Genomic DNA, 23,431 nt, shown 5'->3' with positions numbered 1-23,431 from the left:
AGATATATAGCTAATACAAACAAAAGAGGTGGTCGGAGCCGCAGCGGCTAAAAGGCACAGCTACAAATACAAAAGCTCTTTCCCCTGGAACCACACCTAAATACTAGAAGGTGTGCCAAATGTGCTCCACCTACAGCAAAATGCTAGAGTGGAATATTATGAGGAACGGAAAGTATGATCCAAGTACTGGCTTCCTAAGAACATACGCAAGAACATTCTTTCCAAGAACACGAGTCTCTTTGCAAATCAGAACTGCTATGTACTTGTTAACTACCCCCCCCCCCCCCCCCCCCCAACTCGTAAGCCAAGTCTTCACAAGTACCCAACCGACGCATCCTTGGGCATTCCGTGCTTTCTTGGTTATTCGTACTTTCAGTTGTAACTGTACTTGATGACGTTACACGATATCGCGCGAACGGACAAGCATGCAAATTGAGAAATGCCTTCAGCGGAGGCGGACGTCTCCAAATTGTAAATGCAGTAAAACACTGAACAAACGCACCAATTATAAGATGTATATACTTTGTCTTGAAGATAAAGGAGCCAGCTTGGCGCGCTACATTCACTCCTTACAACGTTCCCGCACTATTGGAGCCCCTCTGAAGTCTCTGGGGGACCCCTGTCTGACGTCGGGATACATCTCCGACGAGAGCGACGACTCCAGCTTCAGCTTCCTCTCCATGGACGAAGGCCTCTTCCTCGATGACATGGAGAGTGACGGTGAGGGAGGATGCCATTTTCATTCACGCCAGTGTGATGTTATTGATCCTTTTCTGTTGATTAGGGAGCGATTCATTGACGGGGGTCTCCCTGAAACCCCACAACAACTCCACAGAGGAGCTGAGGTGGGGTTCGTTCAAGAAGAACCATGGACGGCGCAGGCACGCCAGTGCGGAGGTACTTGAAATGTTACGCTCATCCCACACTATATCTAATATCTAATCTAATAACTATCACTAATATCATATATTTTTTTTAATTATTGGCGTTTACGTGTTTAAATAGGCATTTTTCTATGCTAAACTATAAACTCATTCACTGTCAGGGACATTTATATTCATAAGCTGGGATCCAAACGACACTGTCCTGATGGGTTTTATCGACTGATTGATTACAAGTTTAAAACCCTGGAGAACCCACGGAGTCAATTTTGGCCCCTATAAATTCTGCTACTCAAATAACAAAGACCTTTATTTATTTATTTATTTTTACAAATTGAACTTCAAAAGTCCAGAGTGCCACTTCTGACCCCTGCATGGGGCCATCTAGTGGATGAATATTGCACTTACATGAGCCAGAGTGGTGGTGACAAGATGGCTGGCAACATGCTGTTTTGTTGAGCTGGAAATCAATCCAAACAAAACCATCTTCTCAGCAAACCATCAGATGGTAAAATTGTGTTTATTTTGTTAATCTATTTCATATCATGTTGCAGAATGCCTCGGAGTATGTTTTATATATCTATTTTGATAAATTAGCAACTCTGAGCTAGTTAAAAAAAAAAGGGTTAAAATTGAAAAAACATATATTTTGGTGTCCAGTGAACTTATAGGAGTCATTTAATGTATAATTCATAATTTTCCAAAGAAGAAAAGGGTTCTTGGGTTCTCCAGGGTTAATATAATGCTTATTAGCAGGCTAAACATTCCCATTCACGCAAACATTTCTGGGTATCATCACACTACGCTGTGTACCCCTCTAACATTCCTGTGACATTAGTATACGTGACAATATGTTACACTCTAAAAACAATAAGGTAAAAAAATAAAATAAAATTAGGTCAAAAAGGGACCGACCCAATGTTTTGGTTTATTTTTCAAACCCAAAATTTGGCTCAAATGAATAACACACAAAACCCCAGAAAATTGGGTTGTAATTTCCCCCCCTATTTTTTGTTGTCAAAAAGAATAGAACACAAAACAACACAAAATGTTGGGTTATTCTTTTGACCCAGCTTTTTTTTTTTTCAAATAAACAACCCAAAATGTTAATACGGTCCCCCAAAAATTGTTTTGTTTGTGGGTTATTCATTTGGCCCAACTTTTTCTTTAGATGAATAAACCAAAACGTTGGGTCGTCCACTTTTGCCCCAATTTGGGTTATTTCTTACCCAATTGTTTTTAGAGTGTATAATTAATTCTCACTCAAATCCGAAAATTCGGATTTGGCAATCGTTTTCTTAACGGCCAGTTCGCATCACAGTTTGATTTACCACCAATTACTTGTATACTGAATATCGAGAGATATATCAGTAGAGAGTAGAAAGGGTGTGTCAGTTGAGAATAAAGATAATACAGTTCATGAAGTGAATGATGACAAATGCAAAAGTAAAAAAAAAAAAAAGCACTGGTGCTCATCTCAAGCTATGCAGTGAGTCAGCGTTGCTTACGGCGCATTTCAAGGAATGTATTGTATTGGTATTTAAATTATTATTTTGGAATCCAAAGTGCTTTGCCATTATTGTTTTTGTTGTTCTGTTAGTGTCACGAAACAAACAAAATATTAGCATCAAAGTCATCGTTCTGTTTTTTCCGCCTCTTAGTCAGAAACCGGTGTTCATGGTTAAACAAGCCTTGTTCTACTGCTGATTACTAAAGAACGGAAAAGCTGCAAACAAACTTTTTTTCTGGAGTGTTTTAAGACTCAAGCTATTTTTTTTAGAAAATCGTATTTTCTAACAATCTGAAATGTAACTGCATACATGTTTGATATTTGTGTCTAACAACACTGTTACATGTTTCTTTCTCCAGAGTGGTCCAATGGACAGCGAACACAACGAGCATGCACACAGACGAAATGGAAGACATCCAAAAAGTATTTGTACACATGCATTTTAATTTAAAAAAATTTTTTTTAAGTTTTTAATCAAATTTTCATTTTTACCTTCTAGGGTTTGGGTATCTAGAGAGCTCATCAGGCCTTCCCAAGGAGAAGGAGAGGATCCGCCTGCTGGACCTGTCGGGGAATGAGTTGGACTGCCTCTTGTGCCTGATGGATCACGGACCGGTTCAGCAGCATCTGGCTCACCTCTTGAGGCTGGACCTGAGCCACAACGTCTTGCTGGAGTTTCCCGCGGCGCTCTGTCAGGTGCCAATAAGCTAATGAGTTAGGATTGTTTTACATAGGTGCGTCCAAAGACAAACGTCATCATAAATTTGAGCTACGTAGGTCACATTGAAATAAGGACATAAGTCATATTTTGCGGGGAAAAAATACAAAAATTTTTTGCCTAAAACATCTCCTCATGATGCTTTCCACCTCTGCTACATGGCTACATCATAGTTAAACAGACAATTCAGTTCTATCCCGAAAATGAAATTATTAATAAATATAATCAGTACAGTATTTGGTTCAGTTCTGGGGGGGGGAAGCTGCAAATCATTTCTAAGTTTTGTAGTTACCTGGCATGACAGCAAAATTTGGTGACTCCCTATTTGTTGTTGTGTCCCCAAATTTTCAGAAAATTTACACCTCAAAGACAATTTCCCTCAGCAGCATAAACTTTAGTAGACATGTATAAAAAAAACTGAATAGACCCACAAAAAAGTCCCAGGAAACCAACCCCTAAAGCAGTGGTTCTCAACCGCTGTCCTCGAGTACTCCTATCCAGCCTGTTTTCATGTCTCCCTCAGCCAACACAGGTGTTTCAAACGATCAGCTAATTAGCAAACTCTGCACGAAGCCTGATAACGATCCTCAGCTGTGTTGGTTATAGAAAACATGCTGGATAGGGGTACTCATACAGCAAGTCTTCCATTTTGTTTTGAAGCCTCCATTTTAGGGCCATTTTCTTGGAGACTGTCAAAATAAATTTGACCTAGAGATATTTTTCCAATAGTTTCCCAATTCAACGTGTAAACTAGACTTCAGTAGTGCAGTGTCAAAATAAAAAAATAAAAAAATAAAAATAAAATCACCTCCTGAAGCTACTTTCACTTAGCTACATGCAGTTTGGCAATTATAGCTACCATGAGTAGACCCACAAAAGGTCTCAGAAGCCATGCTCAAAAACACACAGGAAGTCAGACATTTTTGGTGTGAGGCGGCTATGTTAGTGTTTTGGCCAGCTAGTTTGCTACAAAACACAAAAACCAACATTTCATTTTTTACATCCTCAACTCTTGACCAAACATCATGTGTCTTTGTTGCAGAGCTTAAGCAGCCTGACCCGACTGGACCTGCAGGGCAACCAACTTCAGTCCCTTCCGGCGGAGCTCCTAGCGTTGCCGGCGCTCGCCACGCTCAACGTCTCGCGCAACTGCGTGGGCCCGCGCCTCGATTTGGACGCGGCGGCCGCCTGTCCGTCACTGCGGCAGCTCAACTTGTCCTTCAACAAGCTGACGGCCTTCCCACGCCAGCTGGGCCGCGCCACCGAGCACCTCGAGGAGCTTCTCATGGAAGGGTAAGACTCTCCAAAGTGCCGTGTGCTGACACGCCACTCGGATGCCAGAACAATGTTGAGCGTCAGCTGCGATCTTCAGGAACAACGTAGCTGAGCTCTGCATGCCCCCTCCGCACCTCCCTGAGATCAAACTGCTGGACGTGAGCAAGAACGCCGTAAGGGACATCTCACCCGGCTTCCTGACGGGCTGCCCCAAGCTGGAAATCTTCAACGCTTCCTCCAACAAAATAAGTGAGTGAATGGATGTGAGGAATTAACATTGTTTGTTCTACAATTTACAGAGATAATTATCGCCTGCAGGTTGTCTGGCACATCTACCAGCAAAGCTAACTGCACTGAAACTTGCCAACAACAATTTGACTTCCATTTCTGATGACATACTCCGCCTACCTAAGTGAGTAAGAAAGCAATTGAAATATTTAATTAACTTCAGAACTCATGAAGTGATTATTTTCCAGTTCATTGTCATTTTACCACCCGTCACAGCGCCAAAGGGCTCAGGTAAAAAACAATTACAATCCACCTGTTTTCTGTGTAGGCGGAGCCCTCACTTACGTAGTGTGCTGTCATTTTCGCTCAACAGCAAGTGACAAAATGGCTGCCCCAAGAGATTGATAAAAATTATGGATAGACCCATTATCAGCCGAGCCGATTATCGGCGCCGATATCCTGCATTATACAAATATCGGCATCTGCCATTTTCAAGAATCATACGGCCAATAATAGATCAATATAAAAAAAAGGTTAACTTCAGGGAACTATTTTGTAAAATTTTCAGTTAACATTATAAGACATGCTGCTGACCCTGGGAACTCTCTGAATCTTCTGTTTTTGTTTGAAATAAACTAAAACTAAGATAAGTACAAATTGAAAACTTCACATATTTAGACATTTTGGAAAACTTTATTTACTTTAGAAAACTTATAGTGAGCTATTTACTTGTTTAAGAGTTTGTGTTAAATTTTAAAACTAAGATGTCTATTCACTAAGATTTATTTAGTTTTTTAAACTCCAATATTTTACAAATCCTTAAAGTTGTTCAATAAACATATGCTTTAAAATTCAACAAATTTAACAATTGAAATTTGTATTATTATTTTTTTTATTTTGATGCCAATATTCTTTTAGTGAAAATGAATATCAGCTCCAACTACCGGTTATCAGCATCTTTGACTACTAATAATCAATATCGGTATCTGCTCTGAAAAAAAAGATATCGATCTATCTCTAATAAAAATAGGTGGATTTTGCTGTTTAATTCATATTTCACAAACGCAGTATTAATCAGAAAGAACCATGTATAGACTAGTGGGGCTACAGAGAACATATTATAGTCAAGAATATTTTTGACCACGCTACAATATCTATTCTACATTAAAAAAAAAAAAAAAACTCATTTTATTGTTACTTATTTTTCTAATTTTATTCAGTTTGTTTGGTTTAATTATTTAATTTATATATTTTTACATTATTATTATTATTTTTACAGCTTGAGATCAGTGGACATGAGGACCAATCACATCGAGGTATTCCCGGGCCCAGGCTCGTGGGCGTCCAATAACCTGCGCGAGTTGATGTTCAGCCACAACAACATCGCCGCATTGGATTTAAGCGGGCCGATCCACAAGTGGAGCCGACTGGAGAAGCTGCACTTGAGCAACAACAAGCTCACTGAGGTGAGCTGAACGTCGGACTGTCTGTAGCAACAGAAGCAAAGGATCCAAAAATGAAGATTTGTGTATGTCTGGATGTCAGATACCGCCGCAGGTGGGTCTGCTGGAGGGTCTCACGTCCCTGGACGTGAGCCGCAACGCCGGCCTGCGCTCCTTTCCCGATGAGATGGGCAGGCTGGGTCGACTGTGGGACCTCCCACTGGACGGCCTGCGACTCCAGTTGGACCTCAAACTCATCGGAAGCAAAACCAAAGACATTGTCAGGTAGGACCACTACTTAAGATTTCATTTTCTAATTTAACTCATTAACTGCCATTGACGGCTATAGACGTAAAAAAAATCATTTGAACTGTTTCTATTAGTTAAATTTTTTTTCTACTTTTTCTATATATTTTTGATTGTACATTTAGAACAGATATAAAATTTGTGATTAATTGTGAGTTAACTAGTGAAGTCATGCGATTAATTACGATGAAAAATTGTAATCGCCTGACGCCACGAATTTTTAATAATCTTTAAGTTGCGTCAGGCGATACAATTTTTTAATTGTTATTGATCACATGACTTCAATAGTTAACTCATGATTTATCACACATTTTATATCTGTATTTCCCCCAAAAAATTCTAGGTTGTCATACTCAAATAAATGTTAAACTAATAAAAATAGTTCAAATGAATTTTTGACGTCAATAGCCGTCAATGGCAGTGAACGAGTTAAAATAAATATATTCCTCCTCCATTGTTCAGGTTTCTGCAGCAACGTCTCAAAAAGGCAGTTCCGTATTACCGGATGAAGCTCATTGTGGTGGGAAACGCCGGCAGCGGGAAAACCAGCTTGGTCCATAAGCTGATGAAGATCAAGCGCTCACAGCAGGCCTCTTGCAGGCGGTCAGCCGGGGCCACCGTGGACGTACGCGACTGGAGCATCAGGGAGCGGGACAAGAAGAAGATGGTGCTGAACGTTTGGGACTTCTCAGGTGCGGCTATTCCAGTGGTCCCTCGGTCAGGGTCAGCAAGGCCTAAATACTATCAGATATAATTGTCACACGATAGTGGTTCTCTGAAGGCCCAGGTGCTAAATGAAGTCCAGACGTCTCATTTTTATTTTGATACCCGCCCCCGCTCAGGTGGTGACGAACTGTGCGGCTCGCAGTATCACTTCCTGTCCTCCAGAGCACTCTACCTGGTGGTGCACGACCTGAGCAAAGGAGCACAGCAGCTGGATGCGCTCAAGCCCTGGCTCTTCAATATCAAGGTAGATCCAAGTGAAACCACTAAGCATAACCTATCGTCAACCCCGTCAAGCTCTAAACTCTCCACTTTCCTAATCTGAACACCCCCTTTTCTTTTTCTTTCTTTCGAATCCCAATCACCTCACCTCTGTTTTAACCTTAACCCCCTTTTGTAGTCTAATTAACTTTTTTTTTTTTTTTCCCAACCATGTTCCTCCTCTACCTTAATTTTGAACCAATACAATCAAAACCCATGGGGATGTTAATGCTTCCTTTGACACTTTTTTAAATACTTGTATTTATTTATTTATTTACTTACTTACAACTTTTGGGGTACATTCCAGCCTCAGCTTCTGAAAAATTAGGGTTATAAATAATTTTAAATTGAAAATGGTCTTTAATTATGGCGGACAATTGTGACATGACCAGGGCATTTGTTAGTATTTTTACCTTGTGGTTCTTTTGTTTTGTTTTGTTTTGTTTTCCTGCTTGGTTTCTCTTCCTTTTTTCCATTCTTCTACCGCCTTTATTTCCCTTTATTTTTAGATGTTTGGAAGTCATTTTAATATATTTAAAAATACAAAAAAAAATGGTACAGGCACTGATATGTTTTATTTTATTTGTATTTATGTATTTATTTATTTATTTAAAAATGTACCTGTACCCCTTTGGTGTAGCGCCTTAACTGTTTTGGGTTATCAAAGAATTTTCACTTGTACGAAAACCGGGATTGTCAGCATCTGTTGAATGTAACTAATAAAGTAACTTCTCATCTCACTGTGTTACATTTACAAAACTAACTTCCTTTTTTAACTCATTCACTCCCAGCCATTTTCACTGAAGCAACCCCCTTCGCTCCCGGATTTTGACTGATTTTGCAAGGCCCACAGAATATTGTGGTTTATTGCTATAAAAACATAAAACCTACCTAAAGAAAGATTAGTGTCTCTCCTTTCATCAAGAAAAAGTATGTTTCTATCAGTTTTTTTGCAGCAATTAGCATTAGAATACAGCTAAGTTTCATCATTATTCACAAATCTGTTTAAAACACTGAGGAAAAGAGCTTTTTTGCAACATGGCCCTGGTTGATCTCTTATACTCTGCTGCCACCTACTGGCCGTTTTTGTAATGACTACTGTTGGAATTTATTTCTATATTAATATAAACTCAAGTTAATATTCTGACTCCAATTTGTGACCTTACCAAACTATCACCCATCCAACAATAGCATGCTCGTTCTGCAATAGAAAGGTATCAGGAAGCCGGCATTTTCACACACGAGTGGATTTATTCCTAACACTCAAATCTAATACAAAACAGCTGGGGTCCCGGGTCCCTATCAATACAATTCTATACGTCTCTGTCTCAAGCAGCCGACGTAGTCTCATCCGAGTTGCCCCAGTGAATAGTTATACTACACAGTATTTAAATGACACAGAAACAAAGGCATCCTGACATTATTCTATTGGCTACGTGTTTTCTGCAGTTTAACTTTAGCTTGCTTTTCATTGGCCGATCTTCATCCGCAGCGTCACTGGGTGGCTTCTCCTGTTTTGTACTTTTCCGCCCCGGTGTAAAACAAATGTGATTTACAACATACTTTGAGCTTATCGCGGCTCTGCATCTCACCTTGCAATTAGCATCCTTTGTTCTGAAACATTCCATTCCTGCAACCCCCACTCTCACAAACTCTTATATTCCTTTACTACCATTGCTTTAATGGATCTGGATGATCTCATAATGCAATGGGGTAGAGGGCCTGGGCAAGCAAAACAGGCGGTTATTGTTATGGATGCCATGAAATATATTTAAAGTGTCAAAATGTTTCTCATCCGATTGAAGGCGATGGCTCCGCTCTCACCGGTCATCCTGGTGGGAACGCACATGGACGTGAGCGACGACGTGGCGTTCCAAGCCTGCCTTACCAAGATCCGCGAAGAACTGCTCAACCACCATGGCTTCCCGACCATCCAGGACTACTTCACGGTGTCGGCCTGCGACGACTCGGACACTGTCGTCCGGCTGCGCAAGGCCATCGCCAAGGAGGCCACCGACTTCAAGGTGGCTCGTTGTTGGCGTCATCCCGTCTGAATGAGCTTTCCTCACTCCCCCTGTCCTCCTATCCCGCAGATCCAGGGTCAGCCCGTGATGGGCCAGTTGGTTCCCGACAGCTACGTGGAACTGGAGCGCAGGCTTCTCCAGGAAAGGACCAGGGTTCCGACAGAGTTCCCCGTGCTCTCACGGGAACAGCTGCTGGAGCTCATCCAGGAGAGTCAACTGCCACTGGAGGAGGCGGAGCTTCCCCACGCCATCCATTTCCTCAGCCAAGCTGGTTAGTGTTAGGCCGCTGCGAATTAGCACATTAGCGCCCTCTATGCCGTGGGTTGTGACACAACTGCATGAGTGTGCTCGAGGGCCACATTTGATTTTTATAACCCGACAGATGAGCCAGGTCATTCGTTTAAAAAAAAAAAAAGCATACGGAAAATAGTTACATGCACATTTATTTACAATTTCAGTCATATTTTTATTGTATAATTTATCATTTATTTTATTGATAGTTCGTTCTTCACTTTTAGAAAAAAATAATGTATGTAAAAATATTTATTTTAGATATTTATGAATATATATTTAATAGTTTTATTTGATTTACAATATATGAATCAACCAATTATTTAATGAGAAATCAATATTAAAAAATAAGAAAAATATGTATTTTATATATTCATAAATATACATTGAATATTTTTGTATTTTCTTTACAATATATAAAATCAACCAATTATTTAATGAGAAGGGAATATTAAAAAAATAAATCCAAATTAATAACATTTTCGACCTCTGGGTCAGAGTCCGGTAGAACTCACATTAGTTAAACACTGTAGAATGAAGTAAAATGACTCAAATTTGAGCTGTTTCTTTTTCTTTGTGTGCGCCTTCAGGGGTCTTACTGCACTTTGACGATCCCACCCTCCAGCTACAGGACCTCTACTTCATCCATCCACAGTGGCTCTGCAATGTCCTCTCACAGGTTTGTTACAATTTTGTCAAATTTTATGAATTTAATATGCAAATCTATACAGAATTATATTTTTTTATAGGTGGTGATACCTCCAAAATGTATTTTTGTGTGTGTGTGTTTCTTTCAAGCTAAAAAAAAAAGTCCAAAGAAAAGTCATTGTTCTTCTAATAATAAAATTTTCTTCGCCGGTACCACAATATCCTTAAAATCATGTTTTTTTATTTTTATTTTAGTCCAAAAACAAAGAAAAGTCCATTAATTTTAAATCCAGTGAAATTCTTAATTTTATTTTGATTTTTTTGTTTGGTTGGAGATATTGGAGATAATGGTGTTGGTTTGTAGATACTTACCAAACAAATTAGCTATTATTCAAGAGATTTTCCTTATGTGCTTAAATGAGGAGTTGTCATCTAAAATAGGCCGCTTACATTATTATCTTTGCAGAAGCTGATTCTCAAGGAAGGATGGAATCATCCCCAAGGAGTGGTTCAGCGCTCAGTATTGGAAAACTTTCTGCTTGAAACTAAATGTTTCCCCGCCAGTCATGCCACGCATTACTTGAAATTGCTGGAGAAGTTCCTAATCGCGCTGCCTTTTGGACAAGACCAGCTGCTTGTGCCCAGCAGGTACACGCAGTTAGTTACACAGCACACTGGACACAACATTAGGTACACATGCACCGTCTTAACAGTACTGTACTCAGGTTGCGGTAGTAAAGTAATACACAAATTAACCGTTTTTTGTTTGTTTGTTTTTTTAACTCATTAAAATAATTACAAAACTGTTAATTTAAATTAATATAAGTTTTTTTTTTATTACAACTAATGAAGTAATGGAGTGTATATATATATATATATATATATATATTTTTTTTTTTAAAGAATGAAAATAATTTCTTAAATATTAAATATTTATTTAATACTATATTAAATAAATATTAAAATAGCGCAGCTAATAAATTTCCGTCATGTCAATGTTTTTTTTTAAATAAACACAAACTACATGAATACAAAATAATGATACATTATTTAAAACAATAAATTAATTAACCATTTTAAATAAATATATTTTATAAATCTAGCTCATAAAGTAATAAAACTAGCTTAGAATTTACAAAAAATCCAGCTAAATGCAATATAATAAAATAACTATTGCCAGTAATTTTTCAGAATAAACTTGCTGTGGGGGGGTTTCAAGAAATAGAAAAAATACAAAAGTGAAATGGAAAAACAACCTAAAAAGAACGTAGCCTACATTATAGATATATTTTGTATGCTTCAACATTTTTTCCCCCTCCAGTTTGGCAAAATACAAGCCAAGCATTGATCTGCCTCACTGCGAGAACTCGGAGGTGATCGTGCGAGAGTACGAGATGCCGTATTTCCCCGCCGACTTCTGGTCACGACAGATCAGCCGCTTGCTGGAGGTCTCTGCTTATTTGCTCCACGGACGAGGTAACGCGCTTTCGCCAATCACGTCTCTTTGTCCCCACTTTGTTTTTTTTGTGTTTTTTTTTAAGAGCTCAGTATTGTTCATTCGGTAATTTTACCGATTTGACATGTCATCATCATTGAGCTCTTTTTTTTTTTATATATATATATTTTTTTTTATTATTATTTTTTTTTTGTATGTGGGTGAGTATGTGCGTGCGTGCGAGTGTGTGTGTATTCATTAGTTCACCTAAAACCTATTAAAAAATCCCATACCGTTCACCTAAACCGAACACTTCCAGCCAGAGTCGTGAGGCCGTCAGGAGACCCGAGGAAGGACCAAAGAAAGGGAAGGAAAGTGATCCCCACTTTGGACTCCTCCACCTATGTGTATGTTTGCGTGTTTTCCCAGAAAAAGCATGCCCGCCCCAGAAAGTGTGCTGGAACCGAGGCGTGCACCTGAGCTGGTCACCTGAGGCCTACTGCCTGGTGGAGGCCACGTCTCGGCAGGAAGACATATCCAGTGTGCTCAGAATCACCGTGCCTTCCACGCGCAAAGGTATGCACTGGACAAACAGACATTCACGTTACCAACTCCACAGTCCGACCGTTACTGTTGTCGTTATCGTTATTAACCTTCAATTCTAGGTGGCGACAAGAATTTAGAATTGTGGTTGTCATTGTTTCACTCCTCGCCAGGCCGGATTCTCCTGGGCCAAGTGGTGGACCAGGTGGATTCCCTACTAGAGGAATGGTTCCCGGGCCTGCTGAGCACGGACGTGCACGGCAGCGGGGAGGCCCTCCTGAAGAAGTGGGCTCTCTACAGCTTCCAGGACGGACAGGAGTGGAGCAAGATGCTGCTGGAGGATCTCTTCGCCCATTTCGACCAGGGTGCGGCCTGCGGGGCGTTAAAGTCAAAATCATGACGCAAAAAGTGTAGGAAATGCATGTCTATCTGTTCAGACTTTCTTCTGGTGAACCCCGAGGACCCTCGCTGCACGCTTCCCATCTCTCAGGTGGCTCCGGACGTGGTGTTAAGCGACCAGCCGGCTGGGACCATCCTGGACAGTGACGAGCTGCATGTCGAACTCTCCAAAGCTAACCTCCTCGGTAGGAAATGCGACTTGATAATACTGACAATAGTTTTAATAATGGGCAGAGATTTTGGTGGTTTATTTTCTTTTACTGTACTTTAATTTGATTAAATATCATATACCCGCACATCTATAAATTTGCACATGGCCTCTTTTTTTTTTTTTAATTGAATTTGTTTTAAATGTACTCAGTCATCATCGATAGTCATTTGTAAATTGAATAAAATGACAAGCTAAGTAAAAATGTATATTTGTATAACCAGATATTTTTACAGGCAACATATCCAATGAAATTGGAAAAAAAAACAAAAACATTTTAAATTAATGACAATAAGTTCAATGCACATGTGTTTTTATATACAGGTATATTTTACATGGGAAATGTCTATAGTAATTTTAAATTTAAAAAAAATAACTGTAAACTATAGCAACATTAATTGCAGACATTTCTATTTTATATGTAAAGCATAAAGCCTATAAATAACAGACTTTTAGTGAATGAATAAAAATAGTGTAAAAAATACAGAAAAATTAAACCAAGGATTTAAAAAAGAAAATACTGGTAAGCATTTATTGCCAAAACTAAATTAAATAAAAATTATTTTATATATAGATGAATATTAACAGACAGCATATGTAGCAATTTTAAATTAAAGGAAAATAACTGTATATAAATGTATTTTATATGTAGGATTATATTTACAAGCAACATATGTAATACAATTTAATTCAAATTAATAAAACACATTATTACAGGTGTAAAGTAATTTTCATTCAGAATGAAAAAAGTGAATTATTTTTTATATACATACATATATATATATTTTACTGCCAATTTCTATAGTAATTAAATTTAAGAAAAATTGAAAAAATTCCCAACATTTATTGTGCATAACCTTTTTTTTTTTTTTATGTAGTATATAGCGTACATATTAAGGCAGTAGTACCCAATCAGCCCAGTATTTAGTAATGGGACACACAGATACTAGATTAGATAGATTGAGGAAACTAATATATACTTGTATATATTTTTTTTATATACAGTTGTGCTTGAAAGTTTACCTCTAGGGGGTATGTAAACTTATGAGCATCCTGCGGTGAGACAAAAGCTTCATGCCCATACAAGCCGAAATACTGTGGCAATTGTTTTGAAGTCGACATGAGTAGAGATGTGCATGTGACCATTCATAGCATTTATGTGCCATTAAGTGACGTTGAGCTTTTGTACATTTACGGTTGTGTTCATAAGCACAACTGTATATAAATTGGGAATGCACGTCGTCACGTGTTTTTGGAACTACATGTGATGTGTTGAACTCACAGGGGACGGCGGCTTTGGCACGGTCTACCGAGGCGTCTACAAGAACGAGGACGTGGCTGTCAAGTTATTCAACAAGCACGCATCGGAACTTTACATCTACAGACTCCTCAGACAGGTACTGACTGGGCTGGCACACCATTACCCAGCATGCATCACCGGACACTCAGCATTCTATAACCAATCCTTGTCCAGGAGTTGGTGGTGCTGGGTCGCCTGCGCCACCCCAGCCTGGTGGGCCTGCTGGCGGCCGGCTCGGCTCCCCACGTGCTGGTGATGGAGCTGGCCATGCAAGGCTCCCTCGACTCCCTGTTCCAGCACAAGAAAGGAAGCCTGAACAGGAAGCTCAGGCACAGGATCGCGCTGCACGTGGCTGACGGACTACGGTAAGCCGGCACGTTCTGCTTCTTGATGGCCCTTTTCACGCAAAGGCCCTACCTCATGAGTGTTTTTTAACTCATTAACTCCTAGCCACTTTCACTGAAGCAACCCCCTTCGCTCTTGGCTGTTTAATTCAATTTTGACTGATTTTGCAAGGCCCACAAAATCATTTGTTCTATTGCTATAAAATCACGGAACCTACCAAAAGAAAGATTAGAGTCTCTTCTTTCATCAGGAAAAAAAAGTATAGTCCTATCTGTGTCTGTTTTGCAGCAATTAGCATTAGAATATAGCGAAGTTTCATCATTATTCACAAACCTGTTAAAAACACAAGCAAAAAGAGTTTGTTCCAACATGGCCCTGGTTGATCTCTTATACTCTGCTGCCACCTGCTGGCCGTTTTTTGTTATAACTATCATTGCTTTGAGCGACCTCTTTATGTCAGAACCTGTATCAAAGCCTTCTGTATGCTCTAGCGCAGTGGTTTTCAAATGGAGGTACATGTACCGCTAGGGGTACGTGAAGGCACTCCAGGGGGTACGTGAGAATAGATATTTCAAAAATATATATATATACAAGTTCATAAAATGTATTTTATTTTCAGTAGGCTATTCAATTTCAGTGTCCTAAAAATCTCCCCATACAAGAATTCTGTTCTTTCATTTTGAGCATTTTTTGTTATATCTTTTTTTATTTCCAAATACTTCAAGAGACCACATAAAATGTCAAATAAAAATATTTCACTGGGGGTACCTCACTGAAAAAAGGTTGAGAACCACTGCTCTAGCATACCCCCCCTCCTCCAAAAACAAAAAACAAACAAAAACAACAACAACGTATAAATCCGTTTGTGGGAGTGAAGGACAAAGTATTAAAAAAACATATTTATACGTTTTTGGGTTTGAAAGATGATTGAGGCAGTCAACTGTGTTCCGTCAGGTACCTCCACTCGGCCATGATCATCTACCGCGACTTGAAGCCGCACAACGTGCTCCTGTTCAACCTCAAGACGGACGCCGACGTCATCGCCAAGATCACCGACTACGGCATCGCTCAGTACTGCTGCAGCATGGGGGTCCGCAGCTCGGAGGGCACGCCGGGTTAGATGGAGCACGCTCGCTTTAATGTCACCCATCACATCAATACAACCTCCTTTTGTCACGGTGGATACGTTCCAGAGCCACCCAAACACAGAAAACATATAGAAAAATATGTTTATTTATTTATTTTTTAATGTAGTTTTTCCCATCGCTAACATTAAAATTGATTTGAACACCAAAATTTGCACGCATAACATTTTGCTGTTGGGCAAAAACTTCCTATGTCAAAATTTGGTCAATTTTCTTTTTGTTTCACAAATTGAAAATAGCTTGAGAACACACTGATTATTAACTTAAAGAAAATATATATATATCATTTTTTTTAATTTTCTAAAAAAAAAAATACTGTCGTGGAAATATGAGGATTCCATCTGACTGATGATATGGAATAATAATGGATATATTCTATTATAATAATTAAATTAGCAACATTTAATGCTCAGTTTGGGTACTTTGGGCCATTAAATATAGACTACATAACTTCATGAATTAATGAGTATAAAAATCCCGCGAGATTTCTAAAATGTTCATTACAGTATATAGTACATATTGACTTATTACTGTATGTTAATCAATATTTGTTATCAACATTAACTCAATCACTCACAGCCATTTATACTGAAGCAACCCCCTTCGCTCCCGGCTGATTATGGCTGATTTTGCCTGATTTTGCAAGGCCCACAGAATATTGCGTTCTATTGCTATAAAAACATGGAACCTACCAAAAGAAAGATTAGAGTCTCTTCTTTTATCAGGATAAAAAAAAGTATGGCAATATTTAAACTAGAACGTTTTTATACGTTTTGGGGAGCAAATGAGTTAAAGTGAAAAGTAAAAAAATAAAATAAAATCCTCTAAAAATCCCATCTTGTATAGGATTTTTGACATTGTAGCAGTTATTTCTACAGTAGACAAGTAGATGCATTTTACATTCCCCAAAATATTCTGCGATATAGCGTGGCCACTGCGCTTTTGTTATTGTTTATGTTTTACCCTTCCCACATCTATTTTTTTAAACTAACTTTTTAAACACATTGTAATTGTGAACAAAAAAAGTCATGAACCAGACAATAACTGGAGCTCCCTGTCAATGTTTTCCACAAAAACATCTACAATCTAGCAGTAGCATGAATTTGAGGCTAATTTCAAAGCTGTCATTCAGGTTTCCGCGCACCAGAGGTCGCCAGAGGGAACGTGACGTACAACCAGCAAGCCGACGTCTTTTCGTTCGGGCTCCTTCTCTACGACCTTTTGACTGGCGGCGAGCGCATCTGTGACGGCGTCAAGTTCCCCAGCGAGTTTGACGAGGTGGCCGTGCAGGGAAAATTACCAGGTAAACTAACATGTCAATAATTACAATTTCCATTATTTATTTATTCAATTGAGTTTCATATTTATTAATTTTTTTTTCTCCCGCTGTTGCCACTTTTTATTTCTATTATTCTTTTCTTCTATCTATTGATTTTGTATTTTTTTCTTTTCTTTTCTTAGTATTTTCTACTTATTTCTTTTTATTTTTTTGTTAATTTTCCCTTAAAAAAAAAAATCCAAGTTTCAAGCTCCTTTGCCAGCATCATTGGGCATAACAGTGTAAATGCTATCTTCTATATTTTTTGTTGTGTAGATCCGGTGAAACACTACGGCTGCTCCCCTTGGCCTGGCTTCCAGGCTCTGATGAAGGAATGTCTGAAGGTTAATCCTCATGATCGACCCACATCCGCACAGGTGAGGGACCCCTTCGTGAACATTTGAAGCATAGTGGTCATCGTCACATACATGTGCAACTGTTGCGGTCAGGTGTTTGCCAGGCTCAACTCGGGCGAGATGTTGTGTCTGATGAGGGAGCTGCCGCTGCCAAGGCCCGTACATGCCGAGTGCGTGGCCGTGAGCGCCGGTACGGCCTGGCTAGGAGGAGGCAGCAGCACCCAGAGGACGGGAACCGTCACTGCGGTGGACCTTGAATCCAACGTCATCACCACGCAGGTATCGTACGTATGCGTGCGCCCACCAGCAACTGAGGGATTTGCTCCAATTGTTTTTGCTTCCTCTGGCTTCTTGTATTCTGTGGAAAGTGGAAATATATTAATATTATATAATACAAATATTGCGCTTTTTAGATGTCTTGTTATTATTATTATTATTTTTCTTTTATTTAATTTTTTAAAATTTCTCTTTCTATTACTTTTTGTTTCATGCATGTCATTGATGTTATTTCCTATACATTTTGCTTACTTTCTTTATTTTCTTTGGCACATCATGTTTATTTTCTGTTACTTTTAGATTTATTTTTTATATCTTTTATATTTTCTTGTAATGTTTTTCTTTCACTTCTTTCTATTTTGGGTCATTTTTTTTAACTTGCTTTTCTATTACCAGTACTTCTCTATTTTATACATTACTTATTGATTTCTTTATTTTCTATTTCATTTATGTATTTGTTTTGATACCTTTAATTTATTTTCATTTAGAATTTTATTCATCTAATAAATAATTTTCTTTCCTATTTTTTTCCTTGCATTTATTTTCTATCATTTATTTTTTCATTTATGTAGTTTGTTTTATAATTTTTTTTACTTTACTATTTAAATTTTTGATTTTGACTTTTATTTATGTTATATGTTTTTTATTTTAGTTTTTGTTATTTTCTTTTTCTTAGCTTTTCCCTATTTTGCAGAATTTTCTTGCACATTTTTCATTTTTCTTTATTTTCAATGATTTTCTTAATTCTTAAATTGTATTTTCTATTATTTCTTGTTACATCTTTTAGTTGTGCTCTTTTGAAAGTTTGATTTTATTTATTTTCTATATTTTTTTCCTTTTAAATAAAAAACATTTATTCCCTTGTATCTTTGTCAAATTTCCCGAAATTCTTCTGCTAAATTTTCCACAGAAGGTTTTTAGCTTCATACCTAAAACATTGACGATAACCAAAAAACAATGGCACTTATTCCGATGGATTATCATCACTTATTTCTGACAAGCATTTCTTCAACCGTATGAAACGTGTCCAATCAGGAAATCGACAGGAGTCCCGTTCTGTGCCTGGTGACGGTCCAGATCCCCGGCGAGGCTTCTGATTGGCTGGTGGCCGGCACGCAGTCGGGCTCGCTGGTGGTCCTCAGCGGCGAGGACGCGTCTGCGTGGTACCTCTTGAACAACGTCACTGACGCCGTCACCTCGCTCTACTTTCACGTAACGCACCCGCGCCTGTGAGTGGAAACTAGCATCAGGAAATAACTGCTTTTGAATACAGGACCAACCAAGATAATGATATCTCCTATTAATTGTATTTTTTAGGCAAAGAAAAAACTACTTGCTGGTTGGCACCGCTGACGGCCTTCTGACCATTTACGAAGATTCTGCTCTCAAGGTTTGAAATCATCAATAAATCCTCCTCGCCTAACATTATGGCTGGTCTCCTTGTGACATTGCGGCTCTTCTCTCCTGAAATTCCACCAGGATTTGGGTCAACCTGTGAAGTCGGTGGTCCTGGGCACCGTCAACACTCCCGTGGTGTGCCTGGGCACGTCCTCGTACTCCCTGGACGGCCGCTGCGTTTGGGCCGGCTGCGGTACCAGGATCCTGTCCTTCAGCGCCGACTACGACGTGAGCCGGAACATCGACACCCGGAACGCCGTAACGCTCCCGTCAGTCCAGACTCCTCCACACATACTTCCTTTACTCAAGTAAAAGTACTCTGAGATATATCAAGGCAAGAGACCTTCAAAGATGTGACTTTCCAAGACTAGAAACCTATTGGGGTTGATTAATAAATAAAATAATAATATAAAATAAATAAATAACACCAACAAAAAAAAAGTCTTAACTCTGGAGATTAATTTAAAATCTTTAAAGTGTTAAAAAAAATGAAAAAATGGCTCAGTTTTATTTACTTCCTGTTATGACCTATAACCTGTAGCCAAACGTACTATCCAGGCTAGAAACCTATTGTAGTTGAATTTAAAAAAAAAATTAAATTAAAATAATAATAATAATAAAAAATAGATAATATTAAATATAATGTAATAATTTAAAAAAAAAATAATGTATAAAAAGTGTTATTAACACTCTGGAGATTATTTTAAAATCTTTAAAGCGTTAAATAAAATAGTTCATTGTACTCAGTTTTATTTACTTCCTGTTGTGACCTATAACCTGTAGCCAAACTTACTATCCAAGACTAGGAACCTATTGTAGTTGAATAATTAATAATAATAATAATAATAAATATAAAATAATGATAAATATAATATAATAATAAATAAATAAATGACTTTAAAGTGTTAACTCTGGTAATTAATTTAAAATCTTTAAAGCGTTAAAAATAATAGCTCATTGTAGTTTTATTTACTTGCTGTTATGACCTATAAATTGTAGCCAAACTTACTATCCAAGACTAGAAATCTATTGCAGTTGAATAATAAAAATAATAATAATAATAAATAATTAATTAATAAATAAATAAATGACTTTTTTTTCTTTCTTCTTTTACGTGTTAACTCTGATTCATTAAAAATCTTTAAAGCGTTAAAAAAAAAAAAGCTTATTGTGTTCAGTTTTATTTACTTCCTGTTATGACCTATAACCTGCAGCCAAACTTAACCACTGGCGCAAACATGGACAAATTCAATAGCAAAGCATGTCGACTCATCTCAGAAATGTGTGCGATTAATTAAAATGTAATCAGCGCTAATAATAATAAACCTAAAAATTCTATAAAATAAATAAATAAAATGTTAATAATGTACTTGAGAATTTATACTAATAGTTCTTTCCCATCAATGTAAAAAATATGAAATGAATAAATAAAATATGAAAAAAATTAGCTTGAGTATTTATACTTAGTTCCTTCCCATCACTGTCCAGTGTGTAACCATATTTGTGGTTCCGTAGACATCAGCCCAGCGGCGAGGCCAGCGTGTGGCGCATGGCGGTGGATAAGTACGTGTACCTCAGCAAAGCCGGCATGGCCACCGTCGAGGTTTGGGACAAGAGGAGCGAGCGCATGGTGGACTGTATTGACTGCGCACAAATCATCAGGTTAAGCGAGAAGCCAATAATTGCCCAACAACTCAGTGTCGTATGGGGTTCCACAGGGTTCAATTTCGGGGCCCCTGCTGTTTTCATTGTATTTGCTGTGCCTCTTCCATCTTAAGAAAAAAACTAATGTTTTTATGTTGTTAATTTATTGTTTTGACTGTTTTTGTTTATATGTGTCTGATTTTGACCGTATGTTACGTGAAGCAAAAAAAGTTTAATTATATCATCATATTATTAGATATACACAATAGAAAAAAAGTAAAGGATAGTAGTTTATTCAAGTTGCTGTAAAAACGGTAAGAAAAAAAAGTCAATGAAAAATCTCAACATATTTATAATAATAATTAGGGGTGTCAAAATGAGTGCGTTAATTTTGAGTTAATTTAAAGTTCCTTTAATGCCACAATTTTTTTTATCTTATTATGAAATAAAAAATGCACAGAGCTGTCACCAATGTCTTACAAATGCAATTATGCCATCTAGTGGCAGAAAAATGACCTCAACACAAACCAATATCACACTTTTTTTTTTTTTTACCGCACAGTGCATCAATTAAATTTTAACTTTTATGAATTATTATGAAATTACTGTATCAATGGCTACAAGATGCAGCCATATTTCCCTTAGTTGAACATTTTCTTCCACTTTTATATTAACATGAGTATGAAAACTTAAAAAAACATTTTAATGTGCATTTAGAAAGATATAAAATTTGTGATTAATCATGAGTTAACTATTCAAGTCATGCGATTAACAAATGTAATCGCCTGACACCCCTAATAATAATACAATTTGGAATCGGGGTACAGATTTTGTCAAGAATCATGAAAGTTAAGACATGATTATCTTTCGCGGGCCACGTAAAATGATGTGGCGGGCCAAATCTGGCCCCCGGACCTTAACTTTTGACACCTGTGCTTTTAAGTTTTCTATCAATAAAGTTAAGTTGATCCCTAACATCTCCTTGCCTCCTCGCAGACACAAATCCGGTTCCGGTGGTGGGGCGGACGGGCCCGCCGACGGCTCTCCGTCTTGGGCCCGGTGGGCTCGGGTCAAGTCCCTGCTGGTTGGGCAGGGCTCGTCCACGCTGTGGGTGGGCACCCGAGGGGGCCACCTGCTGCTTCTGGAGCTGGGAAACAAGCACCACGTGCTGCAGGTCATCCCACCGCGATGCCACTCGCTACGATGCGTCGCCTCGGCATTCATAGGTGGATCTTATCGTACATATGTTATTCCTCTTTTTTAAATTATTTTTATTTTATTTTTTTCTGGAGAGCTCAGTATTGTTCATTCGGTAATTTTACCGATTTGACATGTCATCATCATTGCTCTCTCTTTTTTATTTTATTATTATTTTTGTATGTATATGTGTGTGTGAGTGTGTATTCATTAGTTCACCTAAAACCTATTAAAAAATCCCATACCGTTCACCTAAACCGAACACTTCAGAACCCAGCCAGAGCCGTGATGCCGTCAGGAGACCCGAGGAAGGACCAAAGGAAGGACCAAAGAAACCTTTTTAAACCTCCCATTTTTTTGGCCTCTATCTACTTCCACATAATTCATCCGATTCTCGTCATTCCAATTTGAACATATTCCAAATATTCACGCCACTCTTGCTTACATTTTTCTTACTCCAAATATTCACGCCTTACCCACAATTCTCAATTCTGCACCCTAAGTTAATGGCAGAATCAACATGACACTTTTACATCATTTCAAAGTGATATTTAAAATATTTAAATCATTTATTTCACTTTAGGGTGAATTATTAGCCCATTCCCTACTCGATTCTTCAAACCTTACTTCATACCCTTCTTGATTCTTAACACCTTACCCTGTTCTGCTTTTTCCACAACAATTCCTACATTTATTCACCGATTCAAACCGTTCCAACTTTCAACTGTTCCGCGTTTACCTGCCGACTACTTGAACATTTCTTGATTGATTCAAACCATTTCAACTTTAACATGCTCAACTATTTCCAGCTCATTGTATATATTTTGTCATTCATTATACTTATTCTTGTTTTTCATTCAGCCTCACAAGCCTTCACATGCAATTTCTTAAGAAATTGCACATTGTCTAGTTATTATTATTATTATTGATTAAATCATGTTCTTCCAAATAAGTTGATGATGATTGATCTCATTCTTGAAATTCGGTATTGTAGAGAAAGTGAACTGGAAGAATGTGGTGCTGGTGTTGGGCAGAAGACTCCCGCGGGACAAGAGCGAGTGGGGTGAGCGAGGATGCGCCATTTGTCGGGGTTTCAATGTGGACTCTTTGTTAAGTGCGCTTGTTTTATGCGCCCGCAGACGCCCAGTCAGTGCTGATGGTGTGGAACAGCACGCTGCCCTCCGAGGTCAAAGACTTAAACAAACACGGGGAGAGGAGAGAACACATCGCGGCCAGGATGAGAGAACAGCTACACAACCACGAATGAACACTAAGGTTGATTTACGGCTTATTTTACTTCTTTTTTTTTTTTTACTCTTTATATAAAATAAAACTTCTAACTTAAAATACATCCATTTTTTTCTTATTTTCCAGAACGTTTGGTGGGAAAGGGATTAAGTTGACCCACGACCAACAATAACATATTTTACCTGCTGCACAGAAGGAAAAAAAACAAACATTAGCATTAGCTACAATGCTAATTACATCAGCCATTTCAAGTCATGTGACCACCAATTCAATGATTGACTGAATAAACAGTACACAATTTTTATTGTAATG

General features: G+C 38.2%; 1 protein-coding gene across 2 annotated transcripts in view; it reads left to right on the top strand.

The window, feature by feature from the left end:
- The window catches only part of lrrk2 (leucine-rich repeat kinase 2), a 39,490-nt gene extending 16,061 nt beyond the window's left edge, over positions 1 to 23,429 (top strand). For both annotated transcript variants that reach the window (XM_077569505.1, XM_077569504.1), the window contains 33 exons: positions 535 to 720; positions 785 to 897; positions 2,751 to 2,814; positions 2,891 to 3,087; positions 4,152 to 4,402; positions 4,482 to 4,633; positions 4,703 to 4,796; positions 5,892 to 6,078; positions 6,158 to 6,339; positions 6,823 to 7,052; positions 7,203 to 7,330; positions 9,150 to 9,368; positions 9,438 to 9,639; positions 10,250 to 10,338; positions 10,774 to 10,955; positions 11,629 to 11,783; positions 12,172 to 12,318; positions 12,459 to 12,650; positions 12,723 to 12,869; positions 14,177 to 14,289; positions 14,367 to 14,557; positions 15,492 to 15,652; positions 16,815 to 16,985; positions 17,277 to 17,377; positions 17,450 to 17,635; positions 18,668 to 18,861; positions 18,950 to 19,022; positions 19,112 to 19,299; positions 20,546 to 20,692; positions 21,671 to 21,900; positions 22,866 to 22,934; positions 23,011 to 23,146; positions 23,246 to 23,429. In XM_077569505.1, coding sequence (XP_077425631.1) covers positions 535 to 720; positions 785 to 897; positions 2,751 to 2,814; positions 2,891 to 3,087; positions 4,152 to 4,402; positions 4,482 to 4,633; positions 4,703 to 4,796; positions 5,892 to 6,078; positions 6,158 to 6,339; positions 6,823 to 7,052; positions 7,203 to 7,330; positions 9,150 to 9,368; positions 9,438 to 9,639; positions 10,250 to 10,338; positions 10,774 to 10,955; positions 11,629 to 11,783; positions 12,172 to 12,318; positions 12,459 to 12,650; positions 12,723 to 12,869; positions 14,177 to 14,289; positions 14,367 to 14,557; positions 15,492 to 15,652; positions 16,815 to 16,985; positions 17,277 to 17,377; positions 17,450 to 17,635; positions 18,668 to 18,861; positions 18,950 to 19,022; positions 19,112 to 19,299; positions 20,546 to 20,692; positions 21,671 to 21,900; positions 22,866 to 22,934; positions 23,011 to 23,138 — 5,069 coding nt within the window. In that variant the 3' untranslated portion in view covers positions 23,139 to 23,146; positions 23,246 to 23,429. The remainder of the gene's footprint in view (positions 1 to 534; positions 721 to 784; positions 898 to 2,750; positions 2,815 to 2,890; positions 3,088 to 4,151; positions 4,403 to 4,481; positions 4,634 to 4,702; positions 4,797 to 5,891; positions 6,079 to 6,157; positions 6,340 to 6,822; positions 7,053 to 7,202; positions 7,331 to 9,149; positions 9,369 to 9,437; positions 9,640 to 10,249; positions 10,339 to 10,773; positions 10,956 to 11,628; positions 11,784 to 12,171; positions 12,319 to 12,458; positions 12,651 to 12,722; positions 12,870 to 14,176; positions 14,290 to 14,366; positions 14,558 to 15,491; positions 15,653 to 16,814; positions 16,986 to 17,276; positions 17,378 to 17,449; positions 17,636 to 18,667; positions 18,862 to 18,949; positions 19,023 to 19,111; positions 19,300 to 20,545; positions 20,693 to 21,670; positions 21,901 to 22,865; positions 22,935 to 23,010; positions 23,147 to 23,245) is intronic.
- Positions 23,430 to 23,431: the final 2 nt, after the last annotated feature.

The sequence above is a fragment of the Vanacampus margaritifer genome, chromosome 6, assembly GCF_051991255.1.
Source record: "Vanacampus margaritifer isolate UIUO_Vmar chromosome 6, RoL_Vmar_1.0, whole genome shotgun sequence".
NCBI lineage: Eukaryota > Metazoa > Chordata > Actinopteri > Syngnathiformes > Syngnathidae > Vanacampus > Vanacampus margaritifer.
Note: the sequence above shows the minus strand (reverse complement) of the source record. Positions and strands in the feature narration are given on the sequence as shown.